The sequence below is a fragment of the Pollachius pollachius genome (genome assembly GCF_949987615.1).
Source record: "Pollachius pollachius genome assembly, chromosome: 1".
NCBI classification, from domain to species: domain Eukaryota; kingdom Metazoa; phylum Chordata; class Actinopteri; order Gadiformes; family Gadidae; genus Pollachius; species Pollachius pollachius.
In genome coordinates, this window is record NC_136934.1 from 50,932,576 (window position 1) to 50,948,407 (window position 15,832).

Sequence of the window (15,832 nt, forward strand, 5' to 3'; positions counted from 1 at the left end):
GTGTGCGCGCGTGTGTGTGTTTACGTGTTTCTCTCTGTGTTTATTACATTTATTTAAAACAAGACACATTTGTGTGTGGATCAGAAATGTGTTTGTGAAACATGTTTGTTCATGGATTTATTTTACATTCATACATACCGATATCCTTTTGTCTGTGCATTGAAATGTATTTGTCAGAAGAGAGTACTTTATATATAAATCACAAAATACATTTGTGAATCCTTCTCTGTGCATTCATTGTTAATGAGACTGTTCTGACCCCAAAGAGGAGAGCCCCAGCCGCTCAGCAGAAGCCGGCCCTGGAGGTGGACCCCCGGCTGATGAAGAAGGACAGAGACCTGCTGAAGGCTCCGGGGCGGGGCCTGCTGGGAGGAGGTTTTCAAACAAGGGCTTTGGTTGGATCTCTTGGATCATCTGTGGCTGTAGAGGGAACCTGAGCAGCGAGGTAGAACAGATACGTATTTAATAGAAGGGACCAAATGTGGACTTGAACAAACGTGTTTGGCTCACTGCTGAGCGTAACGGCACTAGATGTGTAGCTTCAGATCCAGGGAGGAACGTTTGAGGAAGGTGTGTGGAGTACCTTCACGGAGAGCTGCTGTTGGAGTGACTGGATCTGTTCCTGCATGGCCAGCTCCACGCTGCGCCTCCGTCACCCTCTGCTGCTCAATGCCCCCCGCGGAGGGGCATCACTTCAGTACACCCCCGAAGAGATAGGCACTAGCAGGGAGTGGTCAAGCAGGAGGAAAGTAAGCAGTTTTTTGGAACGCACCCCAAAACACGACATCCAGGCTTTCTTTATGGGCAGATGTCTAATGTCTGAATATTGGAATGCACCAATAGAGTCGTTTCAACTCTGCACTTTACAGACACTGAATGTTGCCAACAGGAAGGTAAAACCTAGGCTAAAGCGGATTAAAGAGCTATCAGCTGTCATAATGAAGCCATATGATGTTTGACTTATCTACATGCAAAGTACCACCATCTGCAAATTGGCAGTGAAAAACGATTGGCTTTCAGACACGAGGAAATTTAAGCAAAATTATGTAATGATGGGTGAAGGTCAAGTTTTCAAAGGAACTTTGGTAGCCCTAGGTGAGATTGGGTTTTGCGGATCCCGTTCCCATAGCGAGTGTTGCCCTGTTAATTGACATTACTATACTTACCATCACTGAAGACATATATTAACTGATTAACCCTTACTTTGCTTAGCATTTTTTCCTACCCACTTTTAGCTGTACTATACTACATTGCAATTAAACAATGTGTGATGCATGGAGAACAAGCAACCAAAAAGTTTCTAAACATTTTATTTAAAATTATTTTAACTAACTTATTACACTCTAACGTCAAGTGCTCAGCTGCTGCATTGATCAACCTCGTCTGACGTCTGCCCCCCCCAATTGGAAAATGATCTACAAAAATCAGCAATTAAATCTAATAACCTGGTTGACAACTAAATGTGTGGCTGAGGTCGCCCTAGGATGATCATGTTTAATAAACATGATTTATTTCGCTTGTTGTTCGAATTCTATGATTTGTGGGAATTAAGGGCGCCACTAGAGGGCGCCCCCGACACATTTGTCGACCAAGGCAATCGCCTAGTTCACTTAGCGATCGCCGGGATGTCCTGGAGAAACGTGATGGCCTTTTGGTGCTCCTCCATCAGCCCAGCACTTGTTGCCTTACTGAATAAATTGAGAGCAGGACCAACCTTCATCCTATCAAAGTGACTTGGCTCAAGGACCTCCACTGATAGATGAGGAGTTGTTTTTAATGCTATCCCTTCTTGAAAGGACAATAAGTCCTTCATAGGGAACACTGAAACCTGTCCTCTCTTTCTATTCTCTCACTTTCCCTTCTCTCCGTCTCATCCTTTCTTTCCTCAATCTTTAGAGCTGAAGAAAGCAGAAGACTACTAAATAAGAAACATTTTCATAATTATTCAAACTTATTATACCTGTATCACCTTTAACGCTCCAGCTGTGGTCAGGATATGGTCTCCATGGTTACAGGTCCAGGGGTGCATGGTGGTGTAGGGGCCCTCCTGTGTTTGAGGACGATGCACAGGGATGGTGGGAATAGCAGCTGCTCTCAGCCTAGTCTCGCCCTTTTTGGTCTCGACTAACCGGTCTGCCTCAAAATGTCCTGCAGAGTGACTTCACTTTAGGTATTCTTAATGAATCGAACATTAAGCTTCCAAATGGTGTGTTCTTTGTTTGTGTTTGATTAAGATCCCCTCACATGTTATGTCACTGTAATCTTTGATTAGTCAGGTTGCTCCTGCCGGTTTGAGCCAACCGTTTGGTTCTCCTCCCTGCGTCGGTGGGGAGGAGAACATCTGTACTCCTTTCTCTGAGCGATTGGAGCCTCCTCATGCAGCTCAGGACACCGTGGTGGAGACTTTAGGACAACACGGAGGAAAGAGCGGACAAGCTGCTGACAGGCTCTGAGTTTATTGATTCATATCATGAATTACAGTAAATAAGTGCATGGTAAAAACAATATATATAATATATATATATATAATATGTATATATATATATATATATATATACATACTCACATATATATGTACATATATATGTATGTATATATATATATGAATATGTTGTATTGAAAGATTGATCATCAAATTTCATTAATTATTAAGAAAATTCAAAGGAAGATCGATTTCAATCAGAAAATCAATTTTTTTAACCAAGCCCGAAAGACAACTGATGATTCACTCTTAGCAAAAGCCCACAACCATAATATTGTGATGACAACATCTTATTCTAATCTTATACTGTTCTCAACTCCCTTCCTAGTTTCTTATTGAAGATGCATTACCAAAAATGATATAAAGAACAGGTTTTATAACTCTGTTGCTGCTTAATGTATTATATGACTGTAACGCGTACCCAACACTACCCCATACTAACATTACCCCAACACTGTTCCTCATCAGCCCCCCGCCCTACTGCCTCCTCCTCCTGCTTTTAACCTCCACCCAAGGCCCATGATCCAGGCCTTCAGCCCCGCCCAGCTCCTCCCCGTCCAGGGTGTTGAGGCGCTCCATGCTGGACCTCAGCTGGGCCTCAGGCCCCCCAGCTCTCCTGTTGGCCCCGGGGTCTGTCTGGGTCACTGCTCCCAGGAGGATCCTGTACAGACTGATGAACTGGTCGTCCTGTACGATGTCCTCTGGTTCTCTCTCCTGGAGCTGCTTCAGCCGCCAGTGCACCAGCCTGCCCTGGTACAACCTGGACCAACCCGTCTGGGATTAATGAAGCACTGTCTTATCTTAAAACGATGGAACCAGGACTAGCTAAGCGATGGTGTAACTATGGAAACAGTACTGGCTACTGACGTTATTACGATTGAAACAGTAATGGCCAGGCGATAGTGTAGCTATGGAAATTATACTGGCTCGGTGATGGTGTTGCTATGGAAACAGTACTGTCCGGGTGTCTCACCAGGCGAAGTGGGGTTCAGGGAGGGGCTTGCAGAGCAGCAGGTTAAGCTGGGAGGCGTCCTTCAGGCAGGCCTGCCATTGGTTGAAGCTGTGAGCCACGACACCATCTGGAAGCTGTTCACTGTGTTTGGTATACTGCTGCTCGCCTACACACACACAGGCACGTACACACAAACACACACACACATATACACAGCCACACACAGGCACACACACATACACACAGCCACACACACAGGCACGCACAGACACAGACACACACACACACACACACACACACACACACACACACACACACACACACACACACACAGGTAGGGAGGAGTAAGTAAGTGAGTGAGTGAGTGATTAAAGTTACATCATGTGCTACCTACCTGTTGTCCCTCCATTTTGTCTAATCAGTGTGTGTGTGTTCACCACATGTGCAACCTACCTGTTGTCCCTCCTGTCCGTCGGTTCAGTTCTCCTTGGACCATGACCATCAGCAGAGCTTTGAGGTGCGTCAGGTCCGGCTCAGGGCTGGCCCTCCTCAGCCAGTAGCGGGTCACAGCCACTGGGAGGCGCAGGTGATCCGGAACTCCCTCCAGCGCCTCTTCCTCCACGCCCAGCGTCTCCAGACACACCTGCAGCCTCACAGCGCGGTCTGCCTGGGAAGTGGGAGCAAACCATATGTCCATTTGAAGGATAACTAAACACACAGATTGTAGATTGCTTTGCATTCGATGGCTCCCTCTATAGGTTAAACACCGCTGTCATTGTCTGACAGGCCTACCTGATGCCCTGCTGATTGAATGTTGACGGGACACACCTGTCCTCTGCTTGTTGAAAGAGAATTGAATGGGTGTTTAGGGAGCCTGCTAGTCTGGTTCTACCCGTCTGTCTTTCAGGGAAGCCATTAGCCTTTCCAAGAATGAAAAAACTTAAAGCCTTGTTTGAAGATGTGTTCAGGGGGTTTGTTTCTCCTTTGAAGGGCTGCTGTCTCTAATCCCTGAATCTGTTTTGATATCATTGTTGTTGTTCTTGTCGTTATTTATTAAACTAAGGTGGTATTCGAAGAAGTTAACAGCATCAGTTACAGTGAGGAGTTGGAATTAACTGTGCTGATAGAACACGCAAGATAGTAGTTGATAATATAGGGGTATTTATCCCTAACCCTAATTAAGATATCGTCATGTTTGTGAATGTCTCGGTTTAGCCTAGCCCTAGCCCTGCCCTTTTATTGGTTTGGAGCTGAGTAGGCCTATGCTGGCTGCAGTATGTCCATCTTTTATCCCTCTCTTGTCCATCTATTATCCTATTTGTTAACTGGTTAAAGGAGTCGGTAGGCTAACCTGGGGCAGAGTGGCCAGTCTCAGCTGCTGAGGGGCTCCTAGGACCAGCGATTGTACCTCCAGTTCGACCCGGTCCACTTCCCTCACCACGCATTGCCCCAGGTCCAGCAGCAGCCCGTACAACACCTGCCGGATGGGCTGCGAGGTGAGGTTGGAGCTTTGCAGGTCCCTGAGCTCCGCCTGGATCCCCAAAATTATCCTCCTATCGACCAGCACGTTCAACACATCACCGCTCAGCTCTCCCCTGGCCAGGGGCGTGCGGACCCAGTCGGGGACGCAGCTCAACATCTCAGCGGGCAGCGGCGGAACGGTTTCCTCACTGAAGAACCCCCGCAGAGAGGAGCTGGGGAGCTCGTACTCCAGCATGGACTTCCTCACCATCGTCCACACCTCCGTCCGCGCCTGTTCACTCATGTCGGGCATGAGATCCATTGCTGCTGTCAAGATGTCTTCTGTCGTCTGGTCTTTCCTGCCTCCCAGCCAGCTCAGGAGGCCCTCCAGGCGGGCGGCCCTCCTACTCAACCCAGGGCGGTCCGCTGGAAGGAATTGGACCCAGTTAATTCCTCTGAGATTGACATTGTTGTTCTTGGCCAACGAGGCGAAGACGGGCAGGAGCTGGCGGTCGATGTTGAAGAAGGTGCAGAACTTGGTCATGGTGTATAGCTTGCAGTGGATTTCGCTGCTGGCCGGACTTTTTTTAACTGATTTCCAGAAGTGATCCAGGGGCAGAACCCCCTCTGGAAGGTGGTAGATGTAGAAGTCAGTGGCTGCGGACAGCAGCGGGCATGACCACTCACTGGCCAGGGCAGCCAGCTGGCCGTGGGTCTCTCCGAAGCACCTGACCAGCGGCACCATCATGTCGTTCAGCGTCTGTTCAAACACTGACAGGGTAAAGGGGGGAAGGATGTCCTCCCTCCTGCCCTTCAGAGCGATATCATGGGCCCTCCGCAGAAATTCTCTGTTCCTTTGAAGGATATTTTTCAATTTATTGTCGCTTTTGCTCGAGCCTCCATCCATTACCACATAAGGTTTGATTCCACAGTTGTGCAGAAACGTGAAGAAATCCTGAACCAGAGGTCGGAAGGCCAGATACTCCCCACCGTGGCTCAGGTCCAGGAAAAACCTAAAGTAGAGATGGTAGGCCAGGTTACTGCCGTCCACCACTAGCTTGCTGTCCCTGAAGCGGATGTCCTGGTAGATCTGGCTGTTTCCCTCCAGCAGCGAGCCCAAGCCCTTCACCCCCATGGTGATGGATTGGTCAAGTTCTAACTTCACCTATCTATGGTGACTAGACTAACCCAGAGAGGATTCCAGCTCATTTATACACCAACACGCACGTACACAAACACATGCAAACACAAACATGCAAACAACCGCGCTGGGAGTGGCTCCTCAGTTCTCTTTAAGTTTTGCTTCTGGACATTCCAAAGATATCACATCATCAACCCCATATCCTGGTCCCATGAAGCAATGCAGCAGAAAGCGTATAGCCTACTGCACTAATGTGTGTGAGTGTACAGTATCAGTAGCCCTACACAGTGGGCCTTTATTAGGGATGAATCCTGTCGGTCACACTTCTTCATGGTACGGCCGGACCCCATCAGGGGCCCCTGGACACTCCTAGACTCAGAGCCCCCCCCCCCCCCCCAAACACTTTACAAATCAGATTGTAATTGTAAATAGTAATTTTATGAATTGACATCTTAGAAATACATTTTACATTATCTTGAAATTTATTTTGGCAAGATATATCATTAAATAGTCAAAGGCCACGCAGTCACGCATTGTGGTTGAGAGGCTGTATGAATAGATTCATACGCCAACGTTTAATGACTGTTCAGGGTAGGTCACGCGTTTGACAAGTTTTAGAGGCAGCAGCAGTCCTCCATAGAGCCATCGTTCCATTAGTATTTATACACAATAGGCTTATTACAAACTGGCCTACACTAGCCGTCACCAATCGTTTAATTACTGTTCAGGGTAGGTCACGCGTTTGACATGTTTTACAGCAATGACGCCCGCCAGGAATGTCCCAACGTGAAATATGTGAAATGTAGCATAGCATAGCTCAGGGTCGGGCAGCAGCATTCCTCCATAGAGCCATCGTTCGGTCAGGATTTCTGCACAATAGGTGAATTATAAACTAGCCTACACTAGCCCTCACTAAAAGGCAATGACTGATTTTTGGCGCACAAATGGTCTGTAACGGCCAACGGGTTGTTCCATTCTTGTCTTACGTGGGTTTTAGAATATTACAGCATGTAAAGATGTATCTTTCCTGGCCAAAGCTTCTTGAATGTTTCGTCAATGTTGTTGCTATTCTCATACATTCTCTAAATGTGCCGTTTCAGAAGAAAAGCACTTTGGGACAACCATCAACAGGGTTGTTGAAACTTTGCCATCCCCTGCTGAAAGTTATAATTGTCTTTTTCTAAACCACATTTCTGGCTTTGGTTTCATACCCATCATTCCCTTTACAGTATACCCAGAGCCATTTAGAGAGATTCACGACATCTCCATCATTCCAATGGACCATGTTTTAATAGCCATCGCCTCTCCATAGTTCCTGTCTCTCTCAGTCTCCCCCTCTTTCACTCTGTCTGTCTCTCTGTCTCCCCCTCTTTCTCATTCTCTTTCTCTCTCAGTCCGTCTCTCCCTTCAGTTCAATCTAGTTGTGCTCCAGGCAGTGTTGTGCATGAACTAGTTCAAAATAACTAGTTGATTGAACAAGTTCATTTTTCTATGAACTTTGAACTGAACATAACATATTTTTAACTAATGAACTTGAACTTGAAATAGTTCAGATTTTGTGACGTTCTGAATTGATGCTTAGGTCCAGATGACATGTTTATTAAATAGAGTTACTGCCTTAGTTGTGATGAATGAAAAGCTATTTTAGATGGTAGTGATCAGCAGCTGATAATGGAGAGGATTAGTTTTAAAAGATAAACACAGAAATATTCACTCCCAGTTTTTCCTCGGCTTCTAAAAGAAATTGTATCATCTAAAAAAGTTTGTCAGATGGTCTGTCTTCATATGCTTCTGTCTGTCCGATGGACTACCCGTCTGCGTGAGGTCTACCATCTGTCCGATGGTCTGTCCGTCTCTCTTGTCTGTCTGATGCTCTGTCTCTGTGGTTGATGGGCAGCAGACACGTGAGGACACAAGTGGTGTTGATGAGTTTTATTTCAAAAAGAGAAGAGACGCCCATCATGACACAGCAGTACAAAACACAGAACTCTGCCTACGCACCTCAGAACGCACCACGACACTTGACCCACTCGTATACTTGGTGTTTTTCTACTACATGACTAAAACTAGGGAGTTAAACCTTCGGCCGGACACTTCCTCTAGCGAACACATGGCCACAGGAACCGTCCGCTGATCGCCGCGCTAGAGCCCCGCGCCCCACGCCGCAGGTGACCAGCGATGGCTCCTATCCGCTCCATGCCTCGGTGAGACTATCAACAATAAGCGTAGCGTTTGACCTAGCATAGCATCAACGGATGAGGCAGCCGGGTCAAGCCTTGATCCAGACAAGGGTAGAGTTCTGTTGATGATGATGATGAGGGATGCCTTGGAAACCAATAGTTTGTGATATCATTCCACCACTGGTTTAAATGGTTTAACCTTTATCCCTCATTAGTCATCAGAGTCCAGAGAGATAATGTCTGTCTACAGGTAACGTTGTATAGACTGACTATATAGAGCAGCTATACACGCCCTCTATAGAGCAGCTGGAGGTATGTTATGATCCCCATAACGTCATGAGGTCATTCATCCCAGCCACTTACGGAGGACTTCAGGAGTTGGATACATTTACATTTTCATTCAGGGGATTTTGCTGACTCGTTCATCCAAAGCGACTTACGACCTTTCCTTCACACATTCACACACCGACGGCGGAGTCAGCCACGCAGGGAGACAGACGGCTCGTCGGGAGCAGAGAGGGGGAGGAGTCTTGCTCAGGGACACCTCGACACTGGAGCCGGGATCGGTGGGTTCCTACCCCTGAAGGGTGTTCAGGGGTAGGAACCCCTTTTCCCTACATCTAAGCCTGCTTCTATTGGTTGAGCCAACCGGCTAGCCACTAGGGCCCCCCCTTTCCGGCCCTGCCACCCGGCCCCCTGGGGTGAGGGGGGGGGCGCACCAATGGGAAGGCAGCGTTGGAGACGGCCGGTAGCATACCAGGGACTGCGGGAAAGCGAGGAGGATGTGTGAGCGATGTGGGGCTAAGAACTGAAACACAACAACGTTATGATGCACGCTGTCTCCGTGACGACCGCACCATCTGGGACTCCAGGCGCGTCCAGTAGGGGGCAGAAGACGGGCGCGGCGCAAAGCGTTTACCCGGCTGGAATGAGCCGTTGATCCGCCAGACACCGACCTGCTGGGGCCCTCTAAGAACCGGGCTCCACAGGGGGGCTGGTCAGAGCCACGCCCTTCACATGCAGCGTGCACACAGACATCAGGACGTTCGGTTTCACCACGCCAGGGAACGAGGGTACGAAGAAGGAATCGAGTCTTCACCGATGAGGGGTGGAGCTGACGAGGGTTCACCACGGAGCGCTGCAGCTCGGTGAATTCTCTGTTTGTGTCTTGGATGGAGCCGTGGGAGTATGACGCCAGTGTTTCCCAGCCCTCTGCAAAAGCTGACGGGGTGACCCATCGGACGACCCCCCTCCAACCTCAGAACCCCCCCGGCCTCTGCAGGTTGCGGGGGGCGCGCCACTGTAAGGTCGTAGGGTCACGACCCCCCAGGGCGGGTCGGCTGGCCCCGGCGGAGTTCTGAATGAAACCAGTACGGAAGGGGAGCAGGTGGGAGGGCCCCCTGCACCAGGACTCTCTCTCTCTCCCCTCACGTTCCCTCTGCACCCAGGGCTCTCTCGTCCCTGGGTTCTCCCGCTGGCGTCCTATTGGCTGTCACTCTCTCCCAGCAGCCAATAGGTGGTCATGCTGCCCTTGCCCTTGACACTGATGTCCCCGCGGAGCTCCAGCTGGAAGCTGCTGAAGTCCTGCAGCACCTCCCTGGTGGCGGAGGACACGTGGATCTTCAGGGCTGTACGGGCACGCACGCACACACACACACACACAGACAGACAGACAGACAGACAGACAGACAGACAGACAGACAGACACAGACACACAGACAAACAAGGAAGACAGGCAGGCAGGCAGGCACACACACACACACACACACACACACACACACACATAAATACACACATATATATATATATGTACACCCACACACACACACACACAGACACACACACACACAGATACACACATATATATATGTACACCCACACACACACACACAGACACACACACACACAGACACACACACATAAACACATATACATAAACAAACACACACACACACACAGACACACAGACACACACACACAGAATCACATTAGAATCCCATTAGAATCATATTCTATTTTGTGAATCTGTAATTGTAGTTGTGTTTATAAAATAAGTGTGATTGTATGAATGTGTGTTGTGTGTGTATGTGTGTGTCTGTGTATGGGTTTGTCAGTGTGTGTGTGTGTTAGTGTGTGTATGTGTGTGTTTCTGTCTTTGAGTGTGTGTGTGTGTGTGTGTGTGATTGTGTGTGTCTGTGTCTGTTTCTGTCTTTGAGTGTGTGTGTGTGTGCGTACGCTCTCCGTTTGACTCCATGCGTGACGAGGTATTCACGGTGTCTCCAAACAGACAGTAACGTGGCATCTTCAGACCCACAACCCCCGCACACACTGGACCTGTAGACACACACACACACACACACACACACACACACACATACATTAGTTGACTGAACTGAATTGTTGTACTATTTCACTCTTTAATCATTAAGCGGACGCGCTCATCAAAAGCAAGTCCAGAGAATACTTCGAAATTGTAGCAACCGACGGAGAAGACTCACTCGATACCAACATCGGAAACCCCTTTACAATTCACAAACAATGAGGACCCCAACGTGTTACTGTACGGTGCGGTACCCCCAGCACCGGTCAGCAGCAGTGGCTTCTGGGTAGGCTGCTGGCCGTGCACTGTGATTGGTCGGTGACTGATGCTGTTATATGACATAACGTCCTATCATAGGACATAACATGAGGTCCTATGATATAACATGAGGTCCCACTGGTAGGCTGTTGGCCGTTCGCTGTGATTGGTCGGTGGCGGTCAGCAGCAGTGGGTTCTGGGTAGGCTGCTGGCCGTGCGCTGTGATTGGCCGGTGGCGGTCAGCAGCAGTGGGTTCTGGATAGGCTGCTGGCCGTGCGCTGTGATTGGCCGGTGGCGGTCAGCAGCAGTGGGTTCTGGGAAGGCTGCTGGCCGTGCGCTGTGATTGGCCGGTGGCGGTCAGCAGCAGTGGGTTCTGGGAAGGCTGCTGGCCGTGCGCTGTGATTGGCCGGTGGCGGTCAGCAGCAGTGGGTTCTGGGAAGGCTGCTGGCCGTGCGCTGTGATTGGCCGATGGCGGTCAGCAGCAGTGGGTTCTGGGAAGGCTGCTGGCCGTGCGCTGTGATTGGCCGGTGGCGGTCAGCAGCAGTGGGTTCTGGGTAGGCTGCTGGCCGTGCGCTGTGATTGGCCGGTGGCGGTCAGCAGCAGTGGGTTCTGGGAAGGCTGCTGGCCGTGCGCTGTGATTGGCCGATGGCGGTCAGCAGCAGTGGGTTCTGGGAAGGCTGCTGGCCGTGCGCTGTGATTGGCCGGTGGCGGTCAGCAGCAGTGGGTTCTGGGAAGGCTGCTGGCCGTGCGCTGTGATTGGCCGGTGGCGGTCAGCAGCAGTGGGTTCTGGGAAGGCTGCTGGCCGTGCGCTGTGATTGGCCGATGGCGGTCAGCAGCAGTGGGTTCTGGGAAGGCTGCTGGCCGTGCGCTGTGATTGGCCGGTGGCGGTCAGCAGCAGTGGGTTCTGGGTAGGCTGCTGGCCGTGCGCTGTGATTGGCCGGTGGCGGTCAGCAGCAGTGGGTTCTGGGAAGGCTGCTGGCCGTGCGCTGTGATTGGCCGATGGCGGTCAGCAGCAGTGGGTTCTGGGAAGGCTGCTGGCCGTGCGCTGTGATTGGCCGGTGGCGGTCAGCAGCAGTGGGTTCTGGGTAGGCTGCAGGCCGTGCGCTGTGATTGGCCGGTGGCGGTCAGCAGCAGTGGGTTCTGGGAAGGCTGCTGGCCGTGTGCTGTGATTGGCCGGTGGCGGTCAGCAGCAGTGGGTTCTGGGTAGGCTGCAGGCCGTGCGCTGTGATTGGCCGGTGACCTACCGGTGTGGACGCCGATGCGGAGCTGGATCTGCTGCTCGGGCCGGTGGCGGCTGCGGAAGGAGCTGACGGCGTCCAGCAGCGCCAGCGCCATGCGGGCGATCTCCCGCGCGTGGAGCTTCCCGTTCCTCACGGGCAGCCCCGACACCACCATGTAGGCGTCGCCGATGGTCTCCACCTGGGGGCACCGCCGACAGGGGTCAGCGTGGGTTAGCGTGTGTTAGCGTGTAACAGGCTAACATACTCAAGGGCTGCTGCTGGGTCAATAGGTTGTGTTGTTTACCTTATCAACGTCAAAGACAACAACCTCTCTACTGTCTTGTTTACCTTATCAACGTCAAAGACAACAACCTCTCTTTTGTCTTGTTTACCTTGAACAACCTCTCTGTTGTCTGGTTTACTTTGACAACGTCAAAGTAAACAACCTCTCTGCTGTCTTGTTTACCTTGACAAAGTCAAATAAACAACTTCTCTGCTGTCTTGTTTACCTTATCAACGTCAAAGAAAACAACCTCTCTGCTGTCTTGTTTACCTAGACAAAGTCAAATAAACAACCTCTCTGCAGTCTGGTTTACTTTTGACAACGTCAAAGTAAACAACCTCTCTGTTGCCTTGTTTACCTTAACAACGTCAAAGTAAACAACCTCTCTGCTGTCTTGTTTACCTTGTCAACGACAAAGTAAACAACCTCTCTGTTGCCTTGTTTACCTTGATAGCGTCAAAGTAAACAACCTCTCTTTTGTCTGGTTTACCTTGACATCGTCAAAGTAAACAACCCCTCTGTTGTCTTGGTTACCTTGTAAACGTCAAAGTTGTCGATGATGGCGTCGAAGCAGGTGTACAGGTCATTCAGCAGCGTCACCACCTGGGCGCCAGGCAACAAGATGGAAGAGAGTGATACTATTGAATGTAATATAATGTTACCATATAATATAACATAACGTAATATAGTAGCACATAACACAGCGTCATATAATGTACCATAGCATTATGTCCTATAATAAAACAACATGACGTCCTAGGGTACCACATAACATGGCGACCCATAACATAACAATGTTACATAACGTCACATAACATAATATAACATGAGGTCCAATGATATAACAACTTAGCATCATATAACATAACAATGTAAAATAACATCATATAAAATAGCATAGTATAACATAATGTCCTATGATATAACATAACAAGAAGTCCAAAACATAACATGAGGTCCTATGATATAAAATGAGGTCCTATAACATAAGATGCGGTCCTATAACATAACATGAGGTCCTATGATGTAACATGAGGTCCTATAACATAACATGAGATCCTATAACATAACATGAGGTCCTTTGATATAACATGAGGTCATATGATATAACATGAGGTCCTATAACATAACATGAGGTCCTACGATATAACATAAGGTCCTATAATATAACATGATGTCCAATGATATAACATAAGGTCCTATAACATAACATGAGGTCCTACGATATAACATAAGGTCCTATAACATAACATGAGGTCCTATGACATAACATGAGGTCCTTTAACATAACATGAGGTCCAATAACATAACATGAGGTCCTATGATGTAACATAAGGTCCTATAACATAACATGAGGTCCTATAACATAACATGAGGTCCTATAACATAACATGAGGTCCTATGATGTAACATGAGGTCCTATAACATAACAAGAGGTCCTATGATATTACATGAGGTCCATAACATAACATGAGGTCCCATGATGTAACATGAGGTCCTATAACATAACATGAGGTCCTATAACATAACATGAGGTCTGATGATGTAACATGAGGTCCTATTACATAACATGAGGTCCTATAACATAACATGAGGTCCTATGATGTAACATGAGGTCCTATAACATAACATGAGGTCCTATAACATACCATGAGGTCCTATGATGTAACATGAGGTCCTATAACATAACATGAGGTCCTATAACATAACATGAGGTCCTATTATATAACACAACATGAGTTCCTTTGATAAAACATGAGGTCCTATAACATAAGGTACTTTAACATAACATGAGGTCCTATGAATATAACACAACATGAGTTGGTTTGATACATTACGAGGTCCTATAACATAGCATGAGGTCCTACGGTGTAACATGTGCTATGTTATGCTGGTGTCCACACCTCCATGGGCGTGCTCTCAGCAGAGATGGCGGTGAAGCCCACGATGTCGCTGAAGTAAATGGTCACAGAGTCGAAGGCCTCCGCCTGCACAGTCTCCCCGCGCTTCAACTGCTCCGCCACAGAACTACAGGATATACTAATATTAATATACAATAATATACATATATATATATATATATATATATACTACCTTCAGCTGGTACAGAACTACAGCATATAGTAATATTAATATACATTAATACACATCTATATATGTGCTTCTCCTCGTGGTACTACAGTAATACTACAGTAGCAGTACTAGAGTACGTACTGTGGTAGTATCTGGTACAGCAGGGCCTCGGCCTTGTGCTTCTCCTCGTGGTACTACAGTAATACTACAGTAGTAGTACTAGAGTACGTACTGTGGTAGTATCTGGTACAGCAGGGCCTCGGCCTTGTGCTTCTCCTCGTGGTGCTACAGTAATACTACAGTAGTAGTACTAGAGTACGTACTGTGGTAGTATCTGGTACAGCAGGGCCTCGGCCTTGTGCTTCTCCTCGTGGTGCTACAGTAATACTACAGTAGTAGTACTAGAGTACGTACTGTGGTAGTATCTGGTACAGCAGGGCCTCGGCCTTGTGCTTCTCCTCGTGGTACTACAGTAATACTACAGTAGCAGTACTAGAGTACGTACTGTGGTAGTATCTGGTACAGCAGGGCCTCGGCCTTGTGCTTCTCCTCGTGGTAGGCCTGTGTCCGCTCGTCAACCAGCTCCTCCAGGTTGTTGGCGTATTGCTCCATACGAAACAGGAGGTTATCCAGGATGTTCTTCCTGGACTCCCTGTGGACACACACACAGGCACACACACGCACGCAGGCAGGCACACACACACACACGCGCACACACACACACACACACACACACAGGCACACAGACAGAGGCGGGCAGGCAGGCAGACAGACAGAGAGACCGAGGGACAGACACAAAGACACGCACACACGCGCGCACACAAACACGCTCACACAAACGCACGCAAACACACGCACAGACATACACATGCACGCACACATGTTTGTTGTAATTACTTCATTCCTGGATGTCGGAACGGACCTGGCCGAATTATTATATAATATCCATAAAAAAAATTATAATTAGCGTCTAATCCCATAAAAATAATAATCTGTGTGTGTTTTCGTAACCTTAAAACAAGGCGTTTATATCTACACAGGGAGAGGGTCTGCTCCTAAGGAGGCCGCCATGTTTCTAAGGTAGCCCAGAAGGGACAATCCCCTTGTTTCAGCTCTGGTTTGAACACTATGAGAGTAGTGGACACTCTGTTAAGCTGTAATGCAGGATGAGCTGGGGTTGAGTAGCTGCTCCCACCGTGCTGGTAAGAAGGGTCGGGGAGGGTTGGTTCACTGCTGGAGGTCACTCAATTATAAAGATCGAACCTTTAAGCAACATATCGCTATAATGCTCTATCATATAAATAAATAAGCCGGTCGTCCTCTCCCGGCCTATCTCTAGTCTCTCTCTCTAACTCTAGTCTCTCTCTCTCTCTCTCTCTCCCTCCCTCTCTCTCTCTCTCCCTCTCCCTCTCTCTCTCTCTCTTCCTCCCTCCCTCCCTCTCTCTCTCCCTCTCTCTCCCTC

The 15,832-nt window shown here is 48.6% G+C and overlaps 2 protein-coding genes across 2 annotated transcripts in view; both read right to left on the minus strand.

Annotated features, from left to right (window-relative positions):
- Positions 1 to 2,437: 2,437 nt before the first annotated feature.
- Positions 2,438 to 6,030, minus strand: LOC307091183 (single-strand DNA endonuclease ASTE1-like; the record flags this gene model as incomplete). Its single annotated transcript, XM_079758110.1, has 4 exons — positions 2,438 to 3,242; positions 3,456 to 3,600; positions 3,888 to 4,101; positions 4,786 to 6,030. The coding sequence occupies 4 exons, from the start codon at positions 6,028 to 6,030 to the stop codon at positions 2,960 to 2,962; spliced, it is 1,887 nt and encodes a 628-aa protein (XP_079614236.1). The 3' UTR covers positions 2,438 to 2,959.
- A 1,923-nt stretch (positions 6,031 to 7,953) lies between these two features.
- The window catches only part of LOC307091948 (atrial natriuretic peptide receptor 1-like), a 49,538-nt gene continuing 41,659 nt past the window's right edge, over positions 7,954 to 15,832 (minus strand). The window contains exons 10-16 of the mRNA XM_079758796.1: positions 15,566 to 15,569; positions 14,876 to 15,274; positions 14,202 to 14,325; positions 12,832 to 12,900; positions 12,039 to 12,213; positions 10,452 to 10,550; positions 7,954 to 9,844 (exon numbers count right to left, since the gene is read on the minus strand). Of these exons, the coding sequence (XP_079614922.1) occupies positions 9,699 to 9,844; positions 10,452 to 10,550; positions 12,039 to 12,213; positions 12,832 to 12,900; positions 14,202 to 14,325; positions 14,876 to 15,274; positions 15,566 to 15,569 (1,016 nt within the window). The 3' untranslated portion in view covers positions 7,954 to 9,698. The remainder of the gene's footprint in view (positions 9,845 to 10,451; positions 10,551 to 12,038; positions 12,214 to 12,831; positions 12,901 to 14,201; positions 14,326 to 14,875; positions 15,275 to 15,565; positions 15,570 to 15,832) is intronic.